Source organism: Mustelus asterias, chromosome 2, assembly GCF_964213995.1.
Source record: "Mustelus asterias chromosome 2, sMusAst1.hap1.1, whole genome shotgun sequence".
Lineage (NCBI taxonomy): Eukaryota > Metazoa > Chordata > Chondrichthyes > Carcharhiniformes > Triakidae > Mustelus > Mustelus asterias.
Window position 1 is genome coordinate 96,672,927 of NC_135802.1, and position 25,374 is coordinate 96,698,300.

The window sequence follows — 25,374 nt, forward strand, 5'->3', positions numbered from 1 at the left end:
TTTTGATAGCAATCCAATTTGCTTTTGAATACCACTACCACAATTTCAGGAAGTTTGCTCCAGACTCCAACCCCCTCTGGTGAAAAACATTTTCCTCACAACACTCTTCTACTCTACAGCCTCTAAATATGGCACCTGGATTATTGAAGCTGAGATCATGGCAGGGTGGGCGAATCAGAGGCTGCCACGCCAATGATCCAATGTAAAACCTATGCTTCTAATTTCTTTTAACAATGTTCCACACAATACAGAATAAAATACTATCATTGCCATTGGCAGGTCAAATGTCCAATATGATGCAAGGGAAAATTCCACTGAATGGGTGGAACTTTACGGCTTTGCTCAACCTAAGACCAGAAAATCCTGCCCAAGGTGAACGGACATTTTCATTGTCTGCCCTTCACCCACTCGGATTCCATTGCGGGCAGTAGAATTCCTGCATATATCATTGTTACTTCATTCACTTGGTCAAAAGCCAGGAAATCTCTTCCTAACAGCACTATGGATTTACCTACACTGCATGGACTGCAACGATTATAGAAGGCAGCTCACCATGACCTGTGCTACAGCGGTTTTCTTGTCCATATTTAGGATGATGTCATAATACTTATAGAGTCCCTACAATGCAGAAGAGGCCATTCGGCCCATTGACTCTGCACCGACTGTGACAGAGTATCTTACCCAGGCCCTCTCCACTGCCCTATCCCTGTAGCCCCACATATTTACCATGGCCAATCCACTTAACCTGCATCTTTGGACTGGGAGGAAACCAGAGCACATGGAGGAAATCCACGCAGACACGGGGAGAATGCGCGAACTCCAAACAGTTACCCAAGGCCGGAACTGAACCCGGGTTCCTGGAGCTGTAAGGCAGCTCCAGGAACCCAGCAGCTCCAGTGGGCAGCATGATGGCTAACTACTATGCCATCAAGCCGCCCACTGGACCCCACTTCTTGAGGTCCAGAGTTGATGTTGAGAACTGCCAAGATATCTTCCTCCAGACTGTATATCACTGTGCTGCCAATTCTAGGGGGTCTGTCCTGTCAGTGTCCTAGTTGCTTGATTACTCTATGGGAAGTTCTTCCAATTTTATCACAAGCCCCAAGATGTTAGTGAGGGCTTTGCAGTGTTAACAGGGCTGGATGTACCATTGTCATTTCCCCATTGCTGTGGGTCTGGAATCACATGTAAGACAGATCAGGTAAGGATTTCCGAGTGAGTCAGATGATGTTTTATGACTGGCTTCATGGTTAATTCCTAATTTATTTAAAAAACACAAATTAACCAAATTCCAGCAGCTGCCATGGTGGGATTTGAACCCATGTGCCCAAAACAATAGCTTGGACCTCTGGATTACCAGTCCAGTGGCATTATCACTACATCACTGCCTCCCCATAAAAGGGAGGGGACTGACTTATGGTTTTCCTATTCACTAGTGTTCATCATATTCTTTGCATTGATTATATTGTGGTATTTGACTACAATCCATAATGTTGAAAATGCAGTGATAATTCACTTCATATAATAATTTAAGCAACAATTAAACTGCATCATCAAGCAGCCTACCTTTGAATCTGGTAGGCAGGGTCCAAAAGCTTCCAACAAGAGGTTATCAACCTTTACTGCCTTCTCAAAGTCTGCATATGAAACTTTGTTATCATGATCATAGTCCTAGTAATGAAAAAGACACATTTTGCAACAAGAATTAATCATATAGAATTAGATTACACAGAGCAATTGAGTGGTATAGGAAATTACCACATTGTCCATTCACCTTTAGCATTTGGTGCCCTCTTCCAATACTCTTCCAAAAGTAACGGTCCTACAAAAGATTTATTTAGGCAGTTAAAATCTAGTTTTTAGTCACTGTGGGCTCATACTTTAGTTCAAATTGTCAACCTCACTTAAAAAGATTAGGATAGGTGTTGTGAGCACTGGAAATTTCAACTGGAGGGCTAGGTGTTGGGGAAAAATACAGGAGCTTTATTAGGTAATTTGCTCTGCGATTCCTGATTTAGAAGTACTTGTTGCAGGTATTAAGGGAGAACTTTAGTATGGATTCTCCAGAACTTTTATGGAAGATTTGTAGAAACAATGGAAAAACTATTTCTTCTGGCAAAGATGCAAGAGAACCCCCATGAAAGTGAAACCCCTTACTTTTCTAAAAATGGTAATGTCTCATATTTCAGCACTGACATCCTTCACTTTAATGAACAGCAAACATTTTGGGGAAAAAAATCATGCCGGAAACATTGCAATGTTCCATGCTAAGCAAAAGGATAGCTTATAATAACTTTTCAAAGATTTGAGATTATATTTTATTTTTACAGCATCTGAAACTGATCTAAATAAATTTAAAACAAGAAATTAAATTTACATTGTGCATTTAACATTGTAATTCATCCCACAGCATGTCACTGTTGCAGATTAGACCAAAGCAGATTTAGGAAAGGAATTGGGATAGGTGCCCCAACAGCACCAAAGGAATATGTTTTAAGGAAGCTCTTGTGGAGCACTACAGTAAGGAGTTGTTTGGGGAGAGAGTTCCAGAAGTTCCAACAAGCCAGCTCTGTTCAATACTGTAGAATAGAAGTTGGGGAGAATATAGCAGAAATAAGAAAGTTGGAAAAAATGGAGTATGTGGGCAGGGGTATAAGATTGGAGATTTCAAAGGTAATGAAAGCTATCAATTTGAAGAGGATATAGATTATGAAATGGATAAAGAATGGCATTCAGAGCCAATCATGTTAGTCTGTGGGGTAGCTAGGAGATTTTGTGGTAACAAGATGGAGTGGTGGATCTCTGGTGAGCTGGAAATTATTCCAGTGAGCAAGGTTTTGGCAAGGCTGAGTATGAAGGTAACAAAGATATGGATGGAGTTTCAGGGGGAAACGGGGTGGAAATAAAGACAACAGTTCAAGGATGTGAGTTCACTGATGAACTGCTCCACCATTTAATAAGATCATAGCTGATCTGATTGTCGTCTTAAATTTTCTCCTGCAACCTTCTCATAACCTTGTAGATCAAAATCTGACTCAAGAAAAATTATACAATAAACTAAAAGAAAAACACTGTGACACATTAAAACATTGACTTTTGTCACATGTCTTAAGACAGGTTTCTTGATTCACAAGCTGGAAAATATTATTCTCAATTTATTTCTCAGTTCCAGACAAAAAATAAAATTGCGCATTCCTTAACGAATAGAATCTCTTGGATTTTAATTTAAAATGTTCTTTCTATATATTATGAAAGGAAATAAACAGGAAATCTGATATAATTAAGAATCACGAATATCAAATCAAGGGCTTAACAACCATAAGAGGGTTCCAACTCATTTCTTCCACTGAACGTCGCTATTCCACTGCTATGTACTCTACCAACCTATTCATCACTTAAGGCTGGTCCTTAGGAGAAGGGGAAGACAATGAGCTGAACTTTACCAATCAAGTGGATAACCTGATGAAAGATTAAGGTGCGCCTTTCTGCTATCTCCACCTCCATGTCCCTTAGCAATCTATGATGCAAGCCACCGGACCAGGTGACTTACTTTCCCCAAGTATAGGCCTTTCCAGTAACTCCTCCCTTTCAATTTTCACACCATTAATTGCCCCCACTATCTCCGCTGCTACCTATACTTTGTAACTGATTCCTTTGCCTTATAACTCTTAAGTATTCTAGCCTTGCCCTGTACCTCTAAACACCCACTTTGCCCATGATAGGACCCACCCCATCTCTTACAAACATTTCAATGAGCAGGCCACTCAACCCCTCGAACATGCTCTGCCATTCAATAAGATCATGGTTGATCTGATTGTAATTTACTGTCTACCGCCGATAACCTTTCACCCTCTTATTAAGAATTTAACTACCTCTGCCTTAAAAATATTCAAAGACTCTGCTTCCGCTGCCTTTTGGGGAAGAGAGTTCATCTAAACCTCATATTCAGAGAGCCAAAGACCTGCTTGAGGGTGTCTCTTGTAGTCAGATGATAATAATTACATGTGCTCTTTCTGTGTATTTGGGTTGAATAGTGGGTTCAGATGACATGTCTTCAGTGGGTACCTCTTGTCCCCCAGGATCCAACCAGAAAGGCTTTCAAACAGCCTGAATAGCTGAGGCACTTGGACCTGTCTAAGGAGATGGGAGTCATGATGGCTTCCCAGAAACCCTGCATAATCCACTTACAGCAGTCACAGACAACTTGAATATTCAGGTTGTGCAAACTTCCCCGTGGCTGCTCTGAGGGAACCTTGATGATTGCTCGAGTACAGCCAATTAACCTATGCACCTGGAAAACCCGGCCATGGCCCTAAAACCAATTGCCCTCTTGGCTTGATGAGATAATGTCTAGTGCATGGCATCCATGACCTTCATTGTCTAGTCCATGGCATCCACGACCGTCATTATCCTTGACTGAGAGGTGCCACATAGATTTCCAGACAATCTCTGGAACAAGAGCTCGTTTCTGAATGGAGGGCTGTGACAAATGGCGTTCCTCAGGGATCAGTGCTGGGACCTTTGCTGTTATATCTATATATATAAATGATTTGGAGGAAAATATAACTGGTTTGATTAGTAAGTTTGCGGATGACACAAAGGTTGGTGGATTTGTGGATAGCGATGAGGACCATCAGAGGATATAGCAGGATATAGATCGGTTGGAGGTTTGGGTGGAGAGATGGCAGATGGAGTTTAATCCGGACAAATGTGAGGTAATGCATTTTGGAAGGTTTAATACAGATAGGAAATATACAGTAAATGGCAGAACCCTTAAGGGTATTGATAGGCAGAGGTATCTCGGTGTATAGGTACACAGGTCACTGAAAGTGGCAACGCAGATGGAGAAGGTTGTCAAGAAGGCATACAGCATGCTTGCCTTCATCAGCTGGGGCACGGAGTTTAAAAATTGGCAAGTCATGTTGTAGCTTTATGGAACCTAAGTTAGGCTGCACTTGGAATATAGTGTTCAATTCTGGTCGCCACACTACCAGAAGGATGTGGAGGCTTTGCCTGGTATGGAGGCCATTAGTTATGAGAAGAGGTTTGAAAAACTTGGTTTGTTCTCAGTAGAATGATGGAGGTTGAGGGGCGACCTGATAGAAGTCTACAAGATTATGAGGGGCATGGACAGAGTGGATAGTCAGAAGCTTTTTCCCAGGATGGAAGAGTCCATTACTAGGAGGTATAGGTTTAAGGAGTGAGGGGCAAGGTTTAAAGGAGATGTATGAGGCAAGTTTTTTATACAGAGGGTGGTGGGTGCCTGGAACTCGCTGCCAGGGGAGATAGTGGAAGCAGATACGATAGTGACTTTTAAGGGGCATCTTGACAAATACATGAATGGGATGGGAATAGATGGATATGGTCGCCGGAAAGGTAGGGGGTTTTAGTTCAGTTGGGCAGCTTGGTTGGTGCAGGTTTGGAGGGCCGAAGGGCCTGTTCCTGTGCTGTAATTTTCGTTGTTCTTTCTTTGTTCTTTGTTCAAACCACAGGCAAAAACATTGAACGCCAATGTCACCTTTAATGCTATAGGCATATAGGTGTCCCCCACTTTCCAATGCCATTGACTCCTGCTCTAAGCTAACATACAGCTCCTTCACCAGATGCCTTGAGAGATGCAGTCTCATAAGATGCTGGTGCTCGAACATTTCCATGAAGGTGAACTTCTGAGAAACACATGCACCATTCACAAATTTGAAAAAGGCTTGCAAACTCCCAGACAATTTGCTATTTATCAACCTTAGATAGCTGCCTGACACTGATCTGTCAGCCACTGACTCGTGGCAGTGCCCACATTTCATAAAATTGTTCAGTGGCAGAATTATACCAGGGAGCCATTCTGATGCAATCCCATGCCATTTTACCAGCACTTCATAGAAATCATAGAAACCCTACAGTGCAGAAAGAGGCCATTTGGCCCATCGAGTCTGCACCGACCACAATCCCACCCAGGCCCTACCCCCATATATTTTACCTGCTAATCCCTCTAATCTACGCATTTTAGGACACTAAGGGGCAATTTTAGCATGGCCAATCAACCTAACCCGCACATCTTTGGACTGTGGGAGGAAACCGGAGCACCCGGAGGAAACCCACGCAGACACAAGGAGAATGTGCAAACTCCACACAGACAGTGACCCAAGCCAGGAATCGAACCCAGGTCCCTGGAGCTGTGAAGCAGCAGTGCTAACCACTGTGCTACCGTGCCGCACTTCTCCAGCCCACCTCTGTTCCTGCAACCATGGGCTGGTAAAATTCTGACCAACATTTCTGCCCCCTGAAAGGTAGAGGAAGCAAGTTTTCAGAACATCTATCTGTACTTCCATCCTACATTGTTAAGTTTTACTCAGCTGCTTTACTTGAACACTACATTTTCAAGATAAGAAACCTTTAGAAATATCGTGTTCCACATATTTAACCAATGCTACTTTCACATTTTCTTGTAACTCAATTTTGTTCTTCCAACTCTATTTTAAAAGGGAAACCAATCAACATTGCATTAAAATCCACTAATCTCTGATGGAGAACTATCCTTTCAATCTCAGTTTGTTTGAGATTTGTTAATTCTGCACTAATCTTCGAGTTCAGCAGGCTCACATCAACTTACTTTACAGCTAAACTATCAATCTGCCTCGGTTTTTGAAAAGAATCCAGCAATTATCTGTTTAATAAAATAACTTCATTTTTTATCAGTCTCTTTTCAAAGCTGAGTCTGAAGTGTGAGACTCATCTTGTTCTTCCTGTAGCTAAGTCGATAGCAACCCTGTGCCAGAGTTGTAGGCTCAAATCCCACTCTATGATTTGAGCATGGAAATCTAGGTTGAGGGAGTGTTGCACTGTCGGAGGTGCTGCGTTTCAAATGAGACATAAAACTAAGGCCTATTTATGTGGATGTTAAAAAATCCCATAGTATTTTGGGAAAAAACAGGGCAGTTCTCCCTGTGTCTTAGCCAATATTTACCCCTCAATCAATATCACAAAATCAGATTATCTAGTCACCGTCACATTGCTGTTTGTGGGAGATAGAAAGAAATTGGCTGTAAAATAGTGTAATATAAATGCAAGCAATTTTTACATCATGATTTTCACTACGAGGTATGCAAACAATGTATCCTTCCTAGTCTAATCTGTAAAAGGTTAATCTATAAAAGTTGATTTTATCTTGCTATCAAATGTCCCACAGATGCATCCCGATTCTTGAATAGCGTTATTCATTGATAGAATGGCAAACAGCAGAAATGTAATTAATTGTGTAAATATTTTGAGATGTTCTGATATGATAAGGCCATAAAATCAATTTTCTTAAAAAACAAACATGAAACTGAATTATCTTCCTTTTACTTTGTGTGGAAATGAAAATATTACCCATGTTGTGAGGTCTTCCATTTTTCTCAAGTGCATTCCCTACACTTTTACAAAAAATCACAAAACCAGGAGCTCCCTTTAAAATGTTTGGTGACATCATGCCTGTGTGATCTTTCTCATCACTGGATATTGTTCGTTTTTGCCCGAAAGACACGGTTGCATTCCCTACCCTCAGGGAACAGCTGGATGGAAGTGTATTGTGCAGAGGTTGCTCTTTAGAAAATAAACTCAAGAAGAGCATATCTGATTCTTCATGCAGTTTTCTCACCATCTTTTTCAGCGCTATCTCTACCAAGTCTTTAACTCCCTCATCAGGATCTTCTTCTGTTGGTTGTTTGATTAGGCTGCTTTTGAGCATATGAAACATCTCCTCTCGTGAAATGAACCCATCTCCATTCAGATCAAAAACGTCAAAACAGACTGGATCAAAATAAATCAAGAAGTAACTTTTAGTTTATTAATTGACATCCAAATACTTACATATATTTTACATAATTCAATAAATATATAAATTATCCTACATTTAATTTTTTCATCCAAAGTCCCACGGAGGAATATTGATAGCCCTTCAATCCATTCTCTCATGTTAACATAGCTATCATTATCTTTGTCAAATGCACGAAAAACTGAAAAAAAGAAAGTCACATTAAGTGCTGAAGATTTTTCAGTCGATAGTAAAGGCCTGACAAGGACTTTGGGATCGCCATCTAAAAGGTCAGCTACAGAGTTTAAACTTTGCATGGGATACAAGCCAGTTAATTATAAGAGGATAAACCAACACTGAAATATTTAATCAAGAACAAAATGAACTGTGAATTAGAACCTCCTCTCCACTGACAGTTATGAGAAAAATGTAAAACATGCCTACTGCTAAAACTCTGAAACAGATTAAAATACATTTTTACCATTATTGCTTTTTATCGGGGATAGCCTTGATGGCAGCTTAATATCTCATTGCTGGTAAAGATCCTGCACTTACAAATAGCAATTAATAGCAATCCCAAACATAGATTGGAAATCCCTAGCGTAAGGGGATTGGATGGGGATGAGTTCGTTAGGTGTGTTCAGGAGGGTTTCCTGACACAGCATGTGGACAAACCTACAAGAGGAGAGGCTGTACTTGATCTGATACTGACCAATGAACCTGGACAGGTGTCAGATCTCTCAGTGGGAGAGCATCTTGGGGATAGCGATCGTAACTCTATCTCCTTTATGCTTGCATTGGAAAAAGAGAGGATCAGGCAAGCTAGGAAAGCGTTTATATGGAGTAAGGGGAAATTTGAAGACATAAGGCAGCAAATTAGAGGAGTAAATTGGAAGGAGGTATTCTTGGGGAAATGTACTGAAGAGAGGTGGCAGTTTTTCAAGGAATGTCTGTCTAGAGTTCTACAGGACAACGTTCCGAGCAGACAGGGAGGTGTTGGTAGGTTAAAGGAACTGTGGTGCACGAAAGCTGTGCGGGACCTAGTCGCAAAGAAAAGGAAAGTGTACAAGATAGGGATCTAGATGAGTATACGGCTTGTAGGAAGGGACTAAAGAAGGAAATTAGGAGAGCCAGAAGGGGTCACGAGAAGGCCTTGGCACGTAGGATTAAGGAGAACCCTAAGGCGTTCTATAAATATGTGAAAAGTAAAAGGATGAGACGTGAAGGAATAGGGCCTATAAAAGGTGAAGGCGGGAAAGTCTGTACGGAACCAGTAGAAATGGCAGAGGTGCTTAATGAGTATTTTGCCTCAGTTTTCACAGAGGAAAAGGACCTGGGTGGATGTACTGCGGGCTTGCGGTGGACTGAAAAGATTGAGTATGTGGACTTTAAGAAAGAGGTTGTGCTGGAATCTTTGAATGGCATCAAGATAGATAAGTCGCCGGGTCCGGATGGGATGTACCCCAGGTTACTGTGGGAGGCGAGGGAAGAGATTGCAGAGCCTCTGGCGATGATCTTTGCGTCGTCGATGGAGACGGGAGAGGTGCTGGAGGATTGGAGGATTGCGGATGTGGTTCCTATTTTCAAGAAGGGGAATAGGGATAGCCCAGGAAATTACCGACCGGTGAGTCTAACCTCAGTGGTTGGTAAGCTGATGGAGAAGATCCTGAAGGACAGGATTTATGAGCATTTAGAGAGGTTTAGTATGCTCAAGAATACTCAGCACGGCTTTGTCATAAACAGATCATGCCTTACGAGTCTGGTGGAGTTCTTCGAAAATGTGACTAAACACATTGACGAAGGGAAAGCGGTAGATGTGGTTTACATGGATTTTAGCAAGGCGTTCGATAAGGTCCCCCATGCAAGGCTTCTAGAAAAAGTGAGAGGGCATGGGATCCAAGGTGCTGCTGCCCTGTGGATCCAGAACTGGCTCGCCCAAAGGAGGCAGAGAGTGTGTATAGATGGGTCTTTTTCTAAATGGAGGTCGGTCACCAGTGGCGTGCCCCAGGGATCTGTTCTGGGACCCTTGCTGTTTGTCATTTTCATAAATGACCTGGATGAGGAAGTGGAGGCATGGGTTGGTAAGTTTGCCGACGACACGAAGGTTGGTGGGGTTGTGGATAGTCTGGAGGGATGTCAGAAGTTACAGAGGGACATAGATAGGATGCAAGACTGGGCGGAGAAGTGGCAGATGGACTTCAACCCAGATAAATGCGTAGTGGTCCATTTTGGCAGGTCAAATGGGATGAAGGAGTACAATATAAAGGGAAAGACTCTTAGTACTGTAGAGGATCAGAAGGACCTTGGGGTCCGGGTCCATAGGACTCTAAAATCGGCCCCGCAGGTGGAGGAGGTGGTTAAGAAGGCATATGGTGTGCTGGCCTTTATCAATCGAGGGATTGAGTTTAGGAGTCCGGGGATAATGATGCAGCTATACAAGACACTCGTCAGACCCCACTTGGAGTACTGTGCTCAGTTCTGGTCGCCTCATTACAGGAAGGATGTGGAAATGATTGAAAGGGTGCAGAGGAGATTTACAAGGATGTTGCCTGGATTGAGTGGCATGCCTTATGAGGACAGGCTGAGGGAGCTCGGTCTTTTCTCCTTGGAGAGACGTAGGATGAGAGGAGACCTAATTGAGGTATCTAAGATGTTGAGAGGCATAGATCGGGTGGACTCTCAGAGGCTTTTTCCCAGGGTGGAAATGGCTGCTACGAGAGGACACAGGTTTAAGGTGCTGGGGGGTAGGTACAGGGGAAATGTTAGGGGGAAGTTTTTCACACACAGGGTGGTGGGCGAGTGGAATCAGCTGCCGTCAGTGGTGGTGGAGACAAACTCAAGAGGGACTTTTAAGAGACTCCTGGATGAGTACATGGGACTTAATAGGATGGAGGGTTATAGGTAGGCCTAGAAGGTAGGGATACGTTCGGCACAACTTGTGGGGCCGAAGGGCCTGTTTGTGCTGTAGTTTTTCTATGTTTCTATGTTTCTAAAAGCACAGACTAACTGCTCTCATTCATCTCATTGCAGTTTGTGAAGCATTATTGTGATTAAAATGATTACTACGTTCACCTATAAAGCAAATGTAACTTTAATCAGAAAAATATAAATGGGGTATTTTGTTTTTGGGCAATCGTGTAAAACAGGCAATATCAATTAAGTTGCTTGTCACATATCTCGCCTGATCTTCACTCACATTGATGGAAATGGAAATAAGAGATCTTCGACAAGATTATTTCTAGTCACGCGATGGAAGTTAATCTCTGTGTTCCTTAAGTGTAAGAAGCAAATGATTACCAGTATTCTTCTTTTTCTCTCCTTGGGATACTGACTTCTTGCAGGTGTGCATTCTTGACCAACTCTCCAGGCTCTACAAAATTGTACGTTTTGACTGTGGACCCTAACAGTAAGTGACTGTATGTTTTTAAACAGCAGGAGGCTCCAATCCCATCCACGCCAGATGTCCACACAGATACACTTCCAGTATGAGTCACTGTTTAGTGATCATGAACTGAAACCTGGGGCTGATGAAACCAATTTGGTGTCCCTACCAAATGCCCCAGCAACTAAGTGTACTAACTCAAGATATGTTAATGATTGAATATGGAAACATCCCAGTCTTTCATTCATCTAATTTGAACAATTGTTGAGTCATCAAGGGAGAAAGGCTGCATTTTTGCCACTTCTTATTTCTTGGTTGTTTCCCTTCCAACAAATGACCATTCTCTGCAGCTGTGTGAAACTATGGGGAAGAATTATGCTGGGGTTTTCTCAATCACCCACCACAACTTAAGTCATTTACATGGTTCCTTCAGTGTTTTCACTGACCTTTCACTGAAGTTAAGGTGGAGTAAGTATTGAGAACATTTCCATACAAGTTTTTTTCTCTGTTTCTTTTGTCCTAGCATTGACTTTTGAAGCTTATCCTTGCATTTTCAAAGGCATAAAATATCACATGTCTGCTGTGCTGATCTACCCACTGATGTATCCGAATGTCAGAAATCCTTAGGCAGCCTTGCAAACTTGAAAAAGTTTACCACCACAACAGTGCATTACGTGGCTAAGCAAGCACCTGCTCCTTGGAATTCAGGTAACTTCTTCCCTTTCTACAATGCACCAAGCTTGATAAAGATCTCACAATGCCCAGCTGGATTACATGAAGTGTTCTACTTTCTACTGATCACGCATATCTGACATAATGGTTTAAATTTTTATCGCAGGCATCGTTGGCCCCCTGATGTGGGGGTGAAAAGCAACTCCTCAACCCACAATTGCCAGCAGTTGGACTGCCTCAGCAATTTGACCACAGATGGTCAACTGTGCACACAATATCCAACTAAAGAGAGCTGGCAGGTTTCTGACACTGCCAGCTCAATCAGAGGGCCAGCAGCTCAGAGGCTCAGCAGTGCCATAGGAAAGGTGGGAATTGCCAAAGTGGGTTAGAGACCTTGGGAACTGGGCTAGTAAGTGTAAAAGAAAAATTCAGGGCCTAAGATTGGAGAGGAACCCTTCCAGGAAGATAATTGGTGCTGCGGGGGCTGACTTCACTGCCTATGGGTCACTGTTTTGTTTCTCCCAGCACGTCTTCCAGGCACTAGTAAATTCTGCCCAATATTTCCATTGTTCTTTCACTATTGGTTGATCGTTATCGTGATTTTCCAAGCGTTGCAAACCACTTTTCTACATTAAAAGCTTACATAAACGCAAATTGTTTTTATTGCAATGGTTCAAGAAGAAGGCACACCAACGCTTTTTCAAGATAACTTGAGATGGAAAACAAATGCAGTCTTACCAATGTCACCATATCCCAAGAACAAGTAAAACAAGTCGGACAATTTTAAAATGCTCATCACATTTCTTGATATTTTTGACAAACTACAGATTATGAAAATCAAGTCCAAGGTCTAAACCACAAAAGGCACAGAAAGAGCAGGTACCTTAAAAGATAGACAATGACCAAAAAGCAACAAAAAAGGACATGCAGTTATAGAGCACCTTTCATGACCACCAGATGTTCCAAAGCACGTTAAAATCAATGCAGTACTTTTGAAAAGTAGTCACTGTTGTAGAGTAGGAGACACAGCAACTCACCATGCACAACAAATTCCCACAAACAGCAATGCAATAATGACCAGATAATCTGTTATTGTGAAGGACACTGGGATAATTCTGTAATCAGTAAGGACACTGATCACTAATCAGAAGGACACTAGGGATAATTTATTTAATCAGTAAGGATAGGCAACAGCACCTCCTCCACGATCATCCTCAACACTGGTGTCCCACAAGGCTGTGTCCTCAGCCCCTTACTATACTCTTTATACACCTATGACTGTGTGGCCAAATTCCCCCCTCAATTTTCAAGTTTGCTGATGACACTACCATAGTGGATCGGATCACAAACAATGATGAAACAGAGTACAGAAATGAGATAGAGAATCTGGTGAACAGGTGCGTTGACAATAATCCCTCCCTCAATGTCAACAAAACAAAGGAGATTGTCATCGACTTCAGTAAGCAGAGTGGAGAACATGCCCCTGTCTACATCAATGGGGACCAAGTAGAAACAGTCGAGAGCTTCAAGTTTTTAGGCATCCAGATCACCAACAACCTGTCCTGGTCTCCCCATGCCAACACCACAGTTAAGAAAGCCCACCAACGCCTCTAATTTCTAAGGAAATTTGGTATGTTAGCTATGGCTCTCACCAACTTTAACAAATGCACCATAAAAAACATTCTTTCTGATTGTATCACAGCTTGATATGGCTCCTGGTTTGCCCAACACCGCAAGAAACTACAAAAGGTCATGAATGTAGCCCAATACATCGCGCAAACCAGCCTCTCATCCATTGACTCTGTCTACACTCCCCGCTGCCTCGGAAAAGCAGCCATCATTATTAAGGACCCCACGCACCCTGGACATTCTCTCTTTCACCTTCTTCCATCAGGAAAAAATTCAAAAGTCTGAGGTCACGTACCAACCAACTCAAGAACAGCTTCTTCCCTGCTGCCATCAGACTTTTGAATGGATCTACCCCGCAATAAGTTGATCTTTCTCTACACCCTAGCTATGACTGTAACACTACATTCTGCACTCTCTCCTTTCCTTCTCTATGAACGGTATGCTTTGTCTGTGTAGCATGAAAAAACAATACCTTTCACTGTATACTAATACATGTGACAATAATAAATCAAACCAAAATCAAATCAAATAATTCCCTTGCTCATCTTCAAAATAATAGCATGGGACCTTTTAAGGCCATCTGAGAGGGCAGATGTGGGCCATGGTTTACCGTCTCATCTGAAAGATGGCTGTTCCAACAGAGCAGCACTCCTCCAATACTGCACTGGAGTGTCGTCAGCCTTGACTATTGTGCCTCCAGTCCTGCAATGGGGTTTGAAGCCACTACCTTCTGATTCACTGAGCCACAGCTTACACCAAATTTGTCAAGAGCAGAACCTACAGACAAAGAGATGCAGATTTTGGACAGCTGATAAGCTGGGGTGAACACACGATCTGGGGAATTTAAAACAAAGAACAAAGAACAAAACAGCACAGGAACAGGCCCTTCGGCCCTCCAAGCCTGCACCGATCATGTTTTCCTAACTAGACCATCCGTTTGTATCCCTCTATTCCCAGTCTGTTCATGTGGCTATCTAGATAAGTCTTAAATGATCCTAGCTTGTCTGCCTCAACCACCTTGCTTGGTAGTGCATTCCAGGCCCCCACCACCCTCTGTGTAAAATACATCCTCCGCATATCTGTGTTGAACCTTGCCCCCCTTACCTTGAACTTGTGACCCCTTGTGTTTGTCATTTCTGACCTGGGAAAAAGCTTCGAACTGTTCACCCTATCTATGCCCTTCATAATTTTATAAACTTCTATTAGGTCGCCCCTCAACCTCCGTCTTTCCAGGGAGAACAACCCTAGTTTACTCAATCTCTCCTCATAGCTAATACCCTCCATACCAGACAACATCCTGGTAAACCTTTTCTGCACTCTCTTCAAAACCTCCACGTCCTTCTGGTAGTGTGGTGAACAGAACTGGGTGCAGTATTCCAAATGTGGCCTAACCAACATTCTATATAACTGCAACATCATATGCCAACTTTTATACTCTAAAACAATGCCACCAAGCTCCAAACAGTCAGCTTGAAGGCTTCCATCAGGGAGAAGATGGGTAAACATTTCATGGACTTGGTGTATTTTAGAGTGGGAAGGGTAAGTCTTGCCTCACAAATTTGATTGAATTTTTTGAGGAGGTAACTAAGTGTGTCGGTGAAGGTAGAGCAGTTGATGTCATATACATGGATTTTAGTAAGGCGTTTGGTAAGGCCCCCATGGTCGGCTCATGAAGAAAGTAAGGAGGTGTGGGATAGAGGGAAAGTTGGCCGATTGGATAAGTAACTGGCTATCTCATAGAAGACAGAGGGTGGTGGTGGATGGAAAATTTTCAGACTGGAGACCAGTTACCAGCGGTGTACCACAAGGATCAGTGCTGGGTCCTCTGCTATTTGTGATTTTTATAAATGACTTGGAGGAAGGGGCTGAAGGGTGGATCAGTAAATTTGCAGATGACACCAAGATTGGTGGAGTAGTGGATGAGGTGGAGGGCTGTTGTAGGCTGCAAAGAGACACTGATAGGATGCAGAGCTAGGCCAAAAAATGGCAGATGGAGTTTAACCCTGATAAGTGCGAGGTGATTCATTTTGGTAGGACAAATTTGAATGCGGATTACAGGGTCAAAAGTAGGGTTCTGGGGAATGTGGAGGAACAGAGAGATCTTGGGGTTCATATCCACAGAGCTCTGAAGGTTGCCACTCAAGTGGATAGAGCCGTGAAGAAGGCCTATAGTGTGTTAGCGTTTATTAACAGGGGGATTGAGTTTAAGAGCCGTGGGGTTATGCTGCAACTGTACAGGACCTTGGTGAGACCACATTTGGAATATTGTGTGCAGTTCTGGTCACCTCACTATAAGAAGGATGTGGAAGCACTGGAAAGAGTGCAAAGGAGATTTACCAGGATGCTGCCTGGTTTGGAGGGTAGGTCTTCTGAGCAAAGGTTGAGGGAGCTAGGGTTTTTCTCTTTAGAGCGGAGGAGGTTGAGAGGCGACTTAATAGGTTTATAAGTTGATGAGGGGGGGTAGATAGAGTGGACGTTCAGAGACTATTTCCTCGGGTGGATGTAACTGTTACTAGAGGGCATAACTATAAGGTTCGTGGTGGAAGATATAGGAGGGATGTACGAGGTAGGTTCTTTACTCAGAGAGTGGTTGGGGTGTGGAATGGACTGCCTGCTGTGATAGTGGAGTCGGACACTTTAGGAACTTTCAAGCGGTTATTGGATAGGCACATGGAGCACACAAGAATGATAGGGAGTGGGATAGTTTGATCTTGGTTTCGGAAAAGTTCGGCACAACATCGTGGGCCGAAGGGCCTGCACTGTGCTGTACTGTTCTATGTTCTAAGAAGCATATATCCCAAATAAATTCATGGCAGAGCTCATCCAGTCAGTCTCTTGCTTGAAAGAAGTGGAGTCATTTATTTTTAATTTACAAAATGACCTAACCTATAATACACTACCTGGCCTCTATTTGTCATACCATCTCTACAGTAGCATGCAGATTGGGAACTCTGTAGATAATTCAAAAATCCACAACACAACCAGGGCCAGGAACAGAGGTAGGTAGGCACTGAAAATAATGCCACCTGCTGGAGTGCTAGTTCCTGGCTCCTTCCCATCCTTGGACCAGAGGCAGGATGGGGTGGTTGCTGGCAGGGCTACCTTCCAAACTGCCAAGCAATGACCATCTCCAACAGAGAGAATCCAACCATTGCCCCAATGGCATTACGATCATTGAAACCCCACTATCAACATCCTGAGGATTATCACTGACCAGAAACTGAACTGGATTAGCCATATAAATACTGTGGCTCCAAGAGCAGGTCAGAGGCTGGAAATCTTGAGGCAAGTCATTCATCTCGTGAATCACCAAAGCCTGTCCACCATCTACAAGGCACAAATCAAGGGTGTGAAGGAATACTTTCCACTTGCCTGGATGAATGCAGCTCCAACAACACTCAAGAAGTCCAACTCCATCTAGGACAAAGCAGCCCACTTGATTGATACCCCATCCACCAACATATATTTACTTCACCACTGAAACACGGTGGCAGCAGTGTGTACCATCTACAAGATCCACTGCAGGAACTCCCCAAGGCTCCTTCAACAGCATTTTCCAAACTCACAACCACTACCATCTAGAAGGACAAGTCCAACAGATATATGGGAATGCTAACACCTAGAAGTTCCCTCCAAGCCACACACCATCCTGACTTGGAAATATATTGCCGTTTCTTCACTGTCGCTGGGTCAGAATCTTGGAACGCCTTCCTTAACAGCACTGTGGGTGTGCCTACACCACACAGACAGCAATGGTTCAAGAAGGCAACTCACTACCATCTTTTCAAGGGTAATTAGGGATGGGCAATAAATGTTGCCCCAGCCAGCGGTGCCCACATCCCATGAATGAATTTTTAAAAAGTAGCAGGTAGACAATTGAACTAATTAAAGGTTTATTGAGGCCTGGTGTTGAAGGCCAACTGGGATTATCCAGTCAGCCTCCAGGCCCCCACAAGCTGTGGGATAGTACAGCTGCCTGGAGGTGGTCTGCTGGTGGCAGAATAGAGTGCCTGTGCTAATTCTCTTCCCTATCTGCCTGGGGTCATGTACCAGCTGCAGGTAACCCCATGTAGGGGTCGCCTACAGTGGTAGTACAGGTGCAAAAGTATTTTTGAAAAAAGGATGGATAGAGGCTGCTATGTTTTGGAGCATTCTCTCTCCCTCTTACCTGCCAGGTCATCCTGCTTTCAAACTAAAAGATCTCATATTCCACCACACTCCCTCAGTTTCGAGAATCCTTTGCCATCCTTAACTGGATGGCCAGCCCACTCTCTGGCAATTAAATAGGCAAATTGGTGAAAACCACCATTGATTAACTGTTTTCCACACAGTGCGAGCTTCTGCCCCCATGAGTCTGATAGTGGGGGTCCTGAATTCCAAAGGAAAATTCTGCCTCACATATCTCACTTATGAGGCACAACACAGGGATTTGGTACACATTTTAAATTGACATTTAGCCAACAGCACAATGAACTTTCTTTCTAGCTATTAGAACATTGATGGTTTGGCTGTTGATGGCTGTGAACAATAATAAAGGCAAGAGGTATGAAGCCACCTCCGCTGCCAGATGATTGCAATTTGATACAACATCGAGAGTATAAAAATTCACAGATAATCCATTGGACTTATGTGGAAATCTTTTATAAATTTAACTGCCAAATGTTCCAATGTAAGTAAAGAAGTGATGCAGCTGCTGGCTCATTTTGAACTTTTAAAATTTACCTAGCATTTGAAATTTAGCACACACAGCTCTATGCAAGTATATATAGACAAGCACACATGCAGTTCTACATTGACTCCAGTTTGTGCTGCTCATTTCATTGAGTCACATTGAGAAAACTTACCATATCGGCAACATACTGTAACTCTCACCTCTGTCCATGATCATATCATCAGTCATTCCAAACGTGGTGTGCAGAATGTTTCTAAACTTGTTTCGATCCAGTCCAATTCCAATACGCTGCTCAGGAAAAGTGGCAACAAGTGTACTGAAGACTTTCATCAAACATTGTACCTCATGTCTGTTGACTGCAAAAAATGCAGAGGAAAAAATGTTTCTTAACCTCAGATATTTTTTCTTTTATTATTCATTTATGGGACTTGGGGGTTGCCCCTATTTGCCTGTCCCTAATTGCCCTTGAAATGAGGAGCTTGCTAGGTCATTTAGAGGGCATTTAAGAGTCGACCACATTGTTGTAGATCAGATTCCCTTCCCTAAAGGACATGAGTGAACTGGATGGGTTTTTATAACAATCGACAATGGTTTCTTGGTTATCATTAAATTTCTAATTCCAGATTTTTATTGAATTCAAATTTCATCATCTGCCAGGATTCAAAACTAAGTCCCCAGAGGATTATCCCGGGTTTCTGGATTACTAGTCCAGTGACAGTACCAGTACGCCACTACCCTCCCTCAAAAGAAGTGCACGCTGAAATCTGTCCTTAATGGAAGAGCAAATCACAGTGTAAACGGACAGAACTTTATGGTGTTACACAGGGAGAGTTTGTGTCAGCTATTCAGCTGCCTCAAAACAGTAATTCTAAAATAGGATAACAACTGCAGTTGCCAAATTGCCCTCACTTAAGGCAATTGTACTGTGATCATTTACTCTTCCATCTCAACATCACATTCTTATGCTATCACAAGCTGAAATTTCAAGGCATCATTTAGCGTATGGTTTTAGAATTAAAAACTCCATAGTTTTAATAGAAGGCTTCCCGTTGTCCTTTGGATATGGCTTTACCCCCATAGCATTCTCCAGGAAAAGTATTAACAGAGCTTAAGGCATGGGGAGGTTGGGGATGTAAAAAATAAAGACAAAAGGCGAAACAGAGAATGAGGAATGAGAAGTGCAAAGGCATCTTCCTTTATAATTTTTAAAATTGCTGTGACAGTACAGTCCAATATTGTTTAACATTCTTAAAATGTTTGAGTTTCAAAAGCAGCACCATATAGATTTTGGGATAAAAGGCAGAAAGTCCACAGGGTCTGATGGCGTACACCCTAGGGTCTTAAAGGAAGTGGCAGAGATAGTGGATGCATTGGTTATAATATTTCAAAATTCCCTGGATTCTGGGAAGGCTCCCATGGATTAGAAAATGGCTAATACAATGCCCCTGTTCAAAAGGGAGGAAGGTTGTAAGTAGATAACTATGGTCCAGTTAGTTAATGGCTGTTGTTGGCACTCTGTGTGAATCCATTATTAAGAAAGTAGTAACAGGACATTTGGAAAGTCAAAACACAATCCATCAGAGTCAGCATGGTTTATAAAGGGTAAATCATGTTTGACTAATTTGTTAGAGTTCTTTGAAGATGTAACAAGCAAACTGGATAATGGGGTCCTGTAGATGTAGAATATCTGGACTTCCAGAAGGCATTTGACAAGGTGGGGCACAAAAGGTTAATACACAAGGTAAGGACCCACAGGATTGGGGGTAATATATTAGCTTGGATAGAGAGTTGGTTGGCCAACAGAAAGTAAAACGTGGGGCTAAATGGATTTTTTTCTGGTTGGCAAGATGTAACTAGTGATGTGCCACAGGTTCAGTCCTCAGGGCCCCAACTATTTACAATCTATATTAATGACTCGGATACAAGGATAGAATGTACTGTAGCCAAATTCGCAAATGACACTGGGAAAGCAAGTTGCAGTGAGGAAATATGAAATTTACAAATGGATATGGAGAGGTTAGGTGAGTAGGCCAAAATTAGGCAGATGGAATTTAAAGTGGGTAAGTCTACATGGGAGGGAAACTTCAAAATGCTTTGGTGCAGAGACATCTGGTTGATCTCATGCACAAACTTCAGAAGGTTAGTATGCAGATGCAGCAGGTAACAAGAAAAGCAAATAGAATTTTGGCATTCATTGCGAATGGAATAGAGGAACTGTGTTGCAACTGTATAGGGCATTGGTGAGACTGCACCTGGAGTACTGCACGTAGTTTTGGTCATCTTACTTAAAGGATATAAATGCATTAGAGGTGGTTCAGAGAAGGTTCACTGGATTGATTCCAGGGATGAAGAGCTTATTATATGTGCAGTTTAGGGCTGTACTCACTGGAGTTTAGAAGAATGAGCGATCTAATGAGATATTTAAGAGCCTAAAGGGGATTGAGAAGATAGACAGAGAGCGGATGATTCCTCTTGTTGGACATTGTAGAATGTGAGGCCATTGGTTTAGGCTAAGGGGTGGCAGATTTAAAACAGAAATGACTTCACTCAAAGAATCGTGAATCTATGAAATTTCTCTGTCCTAGAGTGCAGTGGATGCTGGAACACCACACAAATATGAGGAGGAGATTAATAGGTTTTTAATTCGTAGAGGGATGAAGGGTTATGGGGAGCATGCAAGTAGGTGCAGATGAGATGAAATCAGATCAGCCACGATCGTATTGCATGGCGGCGTAGGCTTGAGCAGCTGAATTGCCAACTCCTGCCTCTAGCTCTTATACCCCTGGAATGTTTTACGATGAGATGCTAAGTAAACTGGGCTTACGTTCTGGAGTTCAGAAGAATGAGAGGTGATTTCATTGAAACTTACAAAATCCTGATGGGTCTTGATAGGGTATACACAGAGATTGCTTATGTTGGTCGGGGAGTCTAAAATACAGGGGCATTGTCTCAGGATAAGGAACTGATCATTTGGTACTGAGATGAGGAGAAATGACTTCACCCAAAGGCCCATGAACTTTTCAAATCCCTACTTGAGGGTTGTTGATGCTACATCATTGAATAGATTTCAGACTTGGATAGACTGATTTTTGGTTTCTCGGGAAATTAAAGCAGGTGGTAAAATGGAACTGAAGATCCGATTAGCCATGATCATATTGAATGGTGTGGAGATGCCGGCGTTGGACTGGGGTAAACACAGTAAGAAGTTTAACAACACCAGGTTAAAGTCCAACAGGTTTATTTGGTAGCAAAAGCCACACAAGCTTTCGAAGCTCTAAGCCCCTTCTTCAGGTGAGTGGGAATTCTGTTCACAAACAGAGCTTATAAAGACACAGACTCAATTTACATGAATAATGGTTGGAATGCGAATACTTACAACTAGCATTCCAACCATTATTCATGTAAATTGAGTCTGTGTCTTTATAAGCTCTGTTTGTGAACAGAATTCCCACTCACCTGAAGAAGGGGCTTAGAGCTTCGAAAGCTTGTGTGGCTTTTGCTACCAAATAAACCTGTTGGACTTTAACCTGGTGTTGTTAAACTTCTTACTATATTGAATGGAGCAGGTTCAATGTGCCATATTAGTGTACTCCTGCTCCTATTTCTTGCATTCTTGTGTTAAAGGGGGCTTTTCAATATATAAAAGATAAGAGAGAGGCAAAAATAAACATTGGACCACTGGAAAATGAGGCTGGAGAAGTAATAATAGGAAACAAATGGCAGAGGAACTGAATAATTACTTTGCATCAGTCTTCACGGTGGAAGACACCAGTGGGATGCCAGAGCTCCAGGAGAGTCAGGGGGCACAGGTGAGTGCAGTGGCCACCACTAAGGAGAAGGTTCTGGGGAAACTGAAAGGTCTGAAGGTGGATAAATCACCTGGACCGGATGGACTACACCCCAGGGTAATAAAATAGATAGCTGAGGAAATTGTGGAGGCATTGGTGGTGATCTTTCAGGAATCACTGGCGGCAGGGAGGGTACCAGAGGACTGGAAAGTAGCTAATGTAACACCGCTGTTTAAGAAGGGAGGGAAATTATAGGCCGGTTAGCCTGACTTTGGCAACATTTTAGAGTCCATTATTAAAGATGAGATCGCAGAGTACATGGAAGTGCATGATAAAGTAGGACTGAGTCAGTACAGCTTTGTCAAGGGGAGGTCATGTTTGACAAATTTGTGAGAGTTCTTTGAGGAGGTAACAAGGAAGTCAGATAAAGGAGAAGTAGTGGACGTGATTTATTTAGATTTCCAGAAGGCCCTTGACAAGGTGCCACATAAGAGACCGTTAAATAAGTTAAGAGCCCATGGTGTTAACGGTAAGATCCTGACATGGACAGAGGATTGGCTGATCGACAGAAGGCAGAGAGTGAGGATAAAGGGGTCTTTTTCAGGATGGCAGCAGATGACGAGTGGTGTGCCTCAGGGGTCAGTGCTAGGACTAAAACTTTTCTCAATATACATTGACGATTTGGAGGAAGGAATTGAGTTTGCAGATGATACAAAGATATATAGAGGGACAGGTAGTATTGAGGAAGCAGAGGGGCTGCAGAAGGACTTGGACAGGTTATGAGAATGGGCAAAGAAGTGGCAGATGGAATGCAATGTGGAAAAGTGTGAGGTTATGCACTTCGGAAAGAGGAATGGAGGCATAGGCTATTTTCTAAATGGGGAAATGCTTAGGAAATCAGAAACACAAAGGGACTTGGAAGTCCTTGTTCAACATTCTCTTAAGGTTAATGTGCAGGTTCAGTTGGCAGTCAGGAAGGCAAATGCAATGTTAACATTCATGTCAAAAGGGCGAGGATACAAGAGCTGGGATGTACTTCTGAGGCTGTATAAGGCTCTGGTCAGACCCGATTTGGAGTATGGTGAGCAGATTTGGGCCCATACCTAAGGAAGGATGTGCTGGCCTTGGAATGCATCCAGAGGAGGTTCACAAGAATGATCCCTGGAATGAAGAGCTTGTCGTATGAGGAACGGTTGAGGACTCTGGGTCTGTACTCGTTGGAGTTTAGAAGGATGAGGGGGGAACTTATTGAAACTTACAGGATACTGCGAGGCCTGGATAGAGTGGACGTGGAGAAGATGTTTCCACTGGTAGGAAAAACTAGAACCAGAGGGCACAACCTCAGGCTAAAGGGACGATTCTTTAAAACAGAGATGAGGAAGAATTTCTTCAGCCAGAGAGTGGTGAATCTGTGGAACTCTTTGCCGCAGAAGGCTGTGGAGACCAGGCCATTGAGTGTCTTTAAGACAGAGATAGATAGTGTAAGGAATAATCATTAAGACAACATATATTGGAAGGAATAATTATTAGGACAAGTAGGAGATAATAATTAACATAGAAGAGATAATCACTACTTAAGAAGCTCTCATATATCACATATCTTATTAAGCATACACCTGTACCCTTTTAAGTGCACAATACCTTACCAGGTCGGTACACATGGATACTCACATAAATGAACATAAAGGCTGAAAGAAGTCAAGCAAACACACAGAAGTTGAAAGTAATTTCTTAAATAAACGTGAGAAAGTCAGACAACGGGAAAAAAGACTTGGCATAGCAGGATGCCCTACAATGGTTGAACAAACAACAACCTTGGCTGATTAGACAATAAACTTCAGATAAGAAGGCAAGATGTAACCACAATGAGATCATAGCACATTCATTAGTGACCAATCAGAAAGAAGGCAGATAACGTAGGTCTAGTAAACCATGGTGGCCAACGAAAAGTGGCCTTGGGGTCTGCAACAAAAAAACCTTGACTGTAAGATAAGAATTATGAAATATGAAGCTAAATGTGGATAAAAAGGACTGTCAGAGAACTGGTTTTTTGGATTCATCTGGAAATCCCGGCTTTATTGAAATGTATTAGCTAATAAAGCCTTGCTGCCTGGAAGATCAAGACTCAGACTCTCTATTCTGATTGATGAACTCTTCTTGCCGTCCACGGGGAACCACGGCAAATCGTTCTTGATTAATAAGGGGATCAGGGGATATGGGGGATGAGAAAAATATCAGCCACGATTGAATGGCAGAGCAGACTCGATGGGCCAAACGGCCTAATTCTGCTCCTATGTCTTGTGGTCTTATGGTCTAACAGTTAATCATTTAAAAAATATATTGTAGGTGCTGGAAAACTGAAATGAAAAGGGAAAATGCTGTGAATAGTCAGTGGATCTAGCAGCATCTGCAGAGTCAGGAACAGGGTTAACAGACTGGAGAAGTGGGAAGAGGCACAAGTACTGGCAACAGGCTGGTTGGGCTGCCCTGCTCTATGCCATATGTAATTATTTCCACGGGCTTCAGATTTCAGGCTTGATAGGGGTTCACATGCCAGCAAGTAGGGCTTAGGGATTTTGCCACAGGTAGCGTCCTAGTTCGCTGTAACGTGGCCCAACATGTAATGAAGGGCAGTGGGTGAGCTGCCAGTGGTTCAGAGAGAGCAGCCTCTAAAGGTGGACAATGCTGAGGGAAGGGGGAGATAGGAGAGGACATCTTCACATGGAGCCCCCACCCCGGCACAGGCAGGTAGAATTTTGAAATTCATGGCGGCTGAGAGTGGCTGGTCAGAGGGGGAGTGTCTGGAGCAGGATCCCTGGGCCCCTCTCTGGGAAATGGAGCCTCTCCGCCCGGGGCACTCTCCTGTGAGGGAGCCGCTCCGCCACCTTACCATCAGCCCCCAATGGCGCTGGCCGCCTCCCCGGAGCGGGGCGACCTTGTGTCCAGCCCGGGGATCCCCGGCCTCACTTACAGCGCTTGGTGAGCTTGCAGAGGGTGTCGGCCAGCTGTTGGTACTGCTTCCTGCTCATGTCTAATGGCCGTATCCTGGACATTGTTGCTCCGGTGCTGCCGCCCTGCCCCTCACACTCACTCACTCAGCCCCTCTACGCCCGTCTGTGACCAACGCCAACCGTAACCCTGGCAACGGCCACAGCTACTGGCCAATAGAAAACTGCGAGGACAGCGGCTGCGCGCGCAGCCAGTGCTGACATCAGACTGGGCTTCAGCCGGAGTGAAATCTCTGCACTGTTAGTGTGTGTCTGCACTGGCACAGTGTCTGCAATGTCAGTGTGCCTGTCTGCACTGAGATGATGTGTGCGATGTCAGTGTGTGCACTAGCAGAATGTCTGCATTGGCAAAGTGGTGCCCTGACACAACGTGCGCACTGGCAAAGCGTCTGCACTGGCATGGTGTGTGCACTGGCAGTGTCTGCAATGTCTGT

At 43.2% G+C, this 25,374-nt stretch overlaps 1 protein-coding gene across 3 annotated transcripts in view; it reads right to left on the reverse strand.

Moving 5' to 3' along the window:
• Positions 1–25,129, reverse strand: part of clxn (calaxin) — a 27,886-nt gene extending 2,757 nt beyond the window's left edge. Inside the window, exons 1-6 of one of the 3 annotated variants that reach the window (XM_078238970.1) lie at positions 24,904–25,129; positions 18,345–18,500; positions 7,887–7,991; positions 7,634–7,785; positions 1,775–1,822; positions 1,567–1,671 (exon numbers count right to left, since the gene is read on the reverse strand). In XM_078238970.1, coding sequence (XP_078095096.1) covers positions 1,567–1,671; positions 1,775–1,822; positions 7,634–7,785; positions 7,887–7,991; positions 18,345–18,500; positions 24,904–24,985 — 648 coding nt within the window. In that variant the 5' untranslated portion in view covers positions 24,986–25,129. Of the gene's footprint in view, positions 1–1,566; positions 1,672–1,774; positions 1,823–7,633; positions 7,786–7,886; positions 7,992–18,344; positions 18,501–24,822 lie in introns of all 3 variants that reach the window. The other 2 variants (XM_078238981.1, XM_078238992.1) reach the window with 2 other exon arrangements.
• Positions 25,130–25,374: the final 245 nt, after the last annotated feature.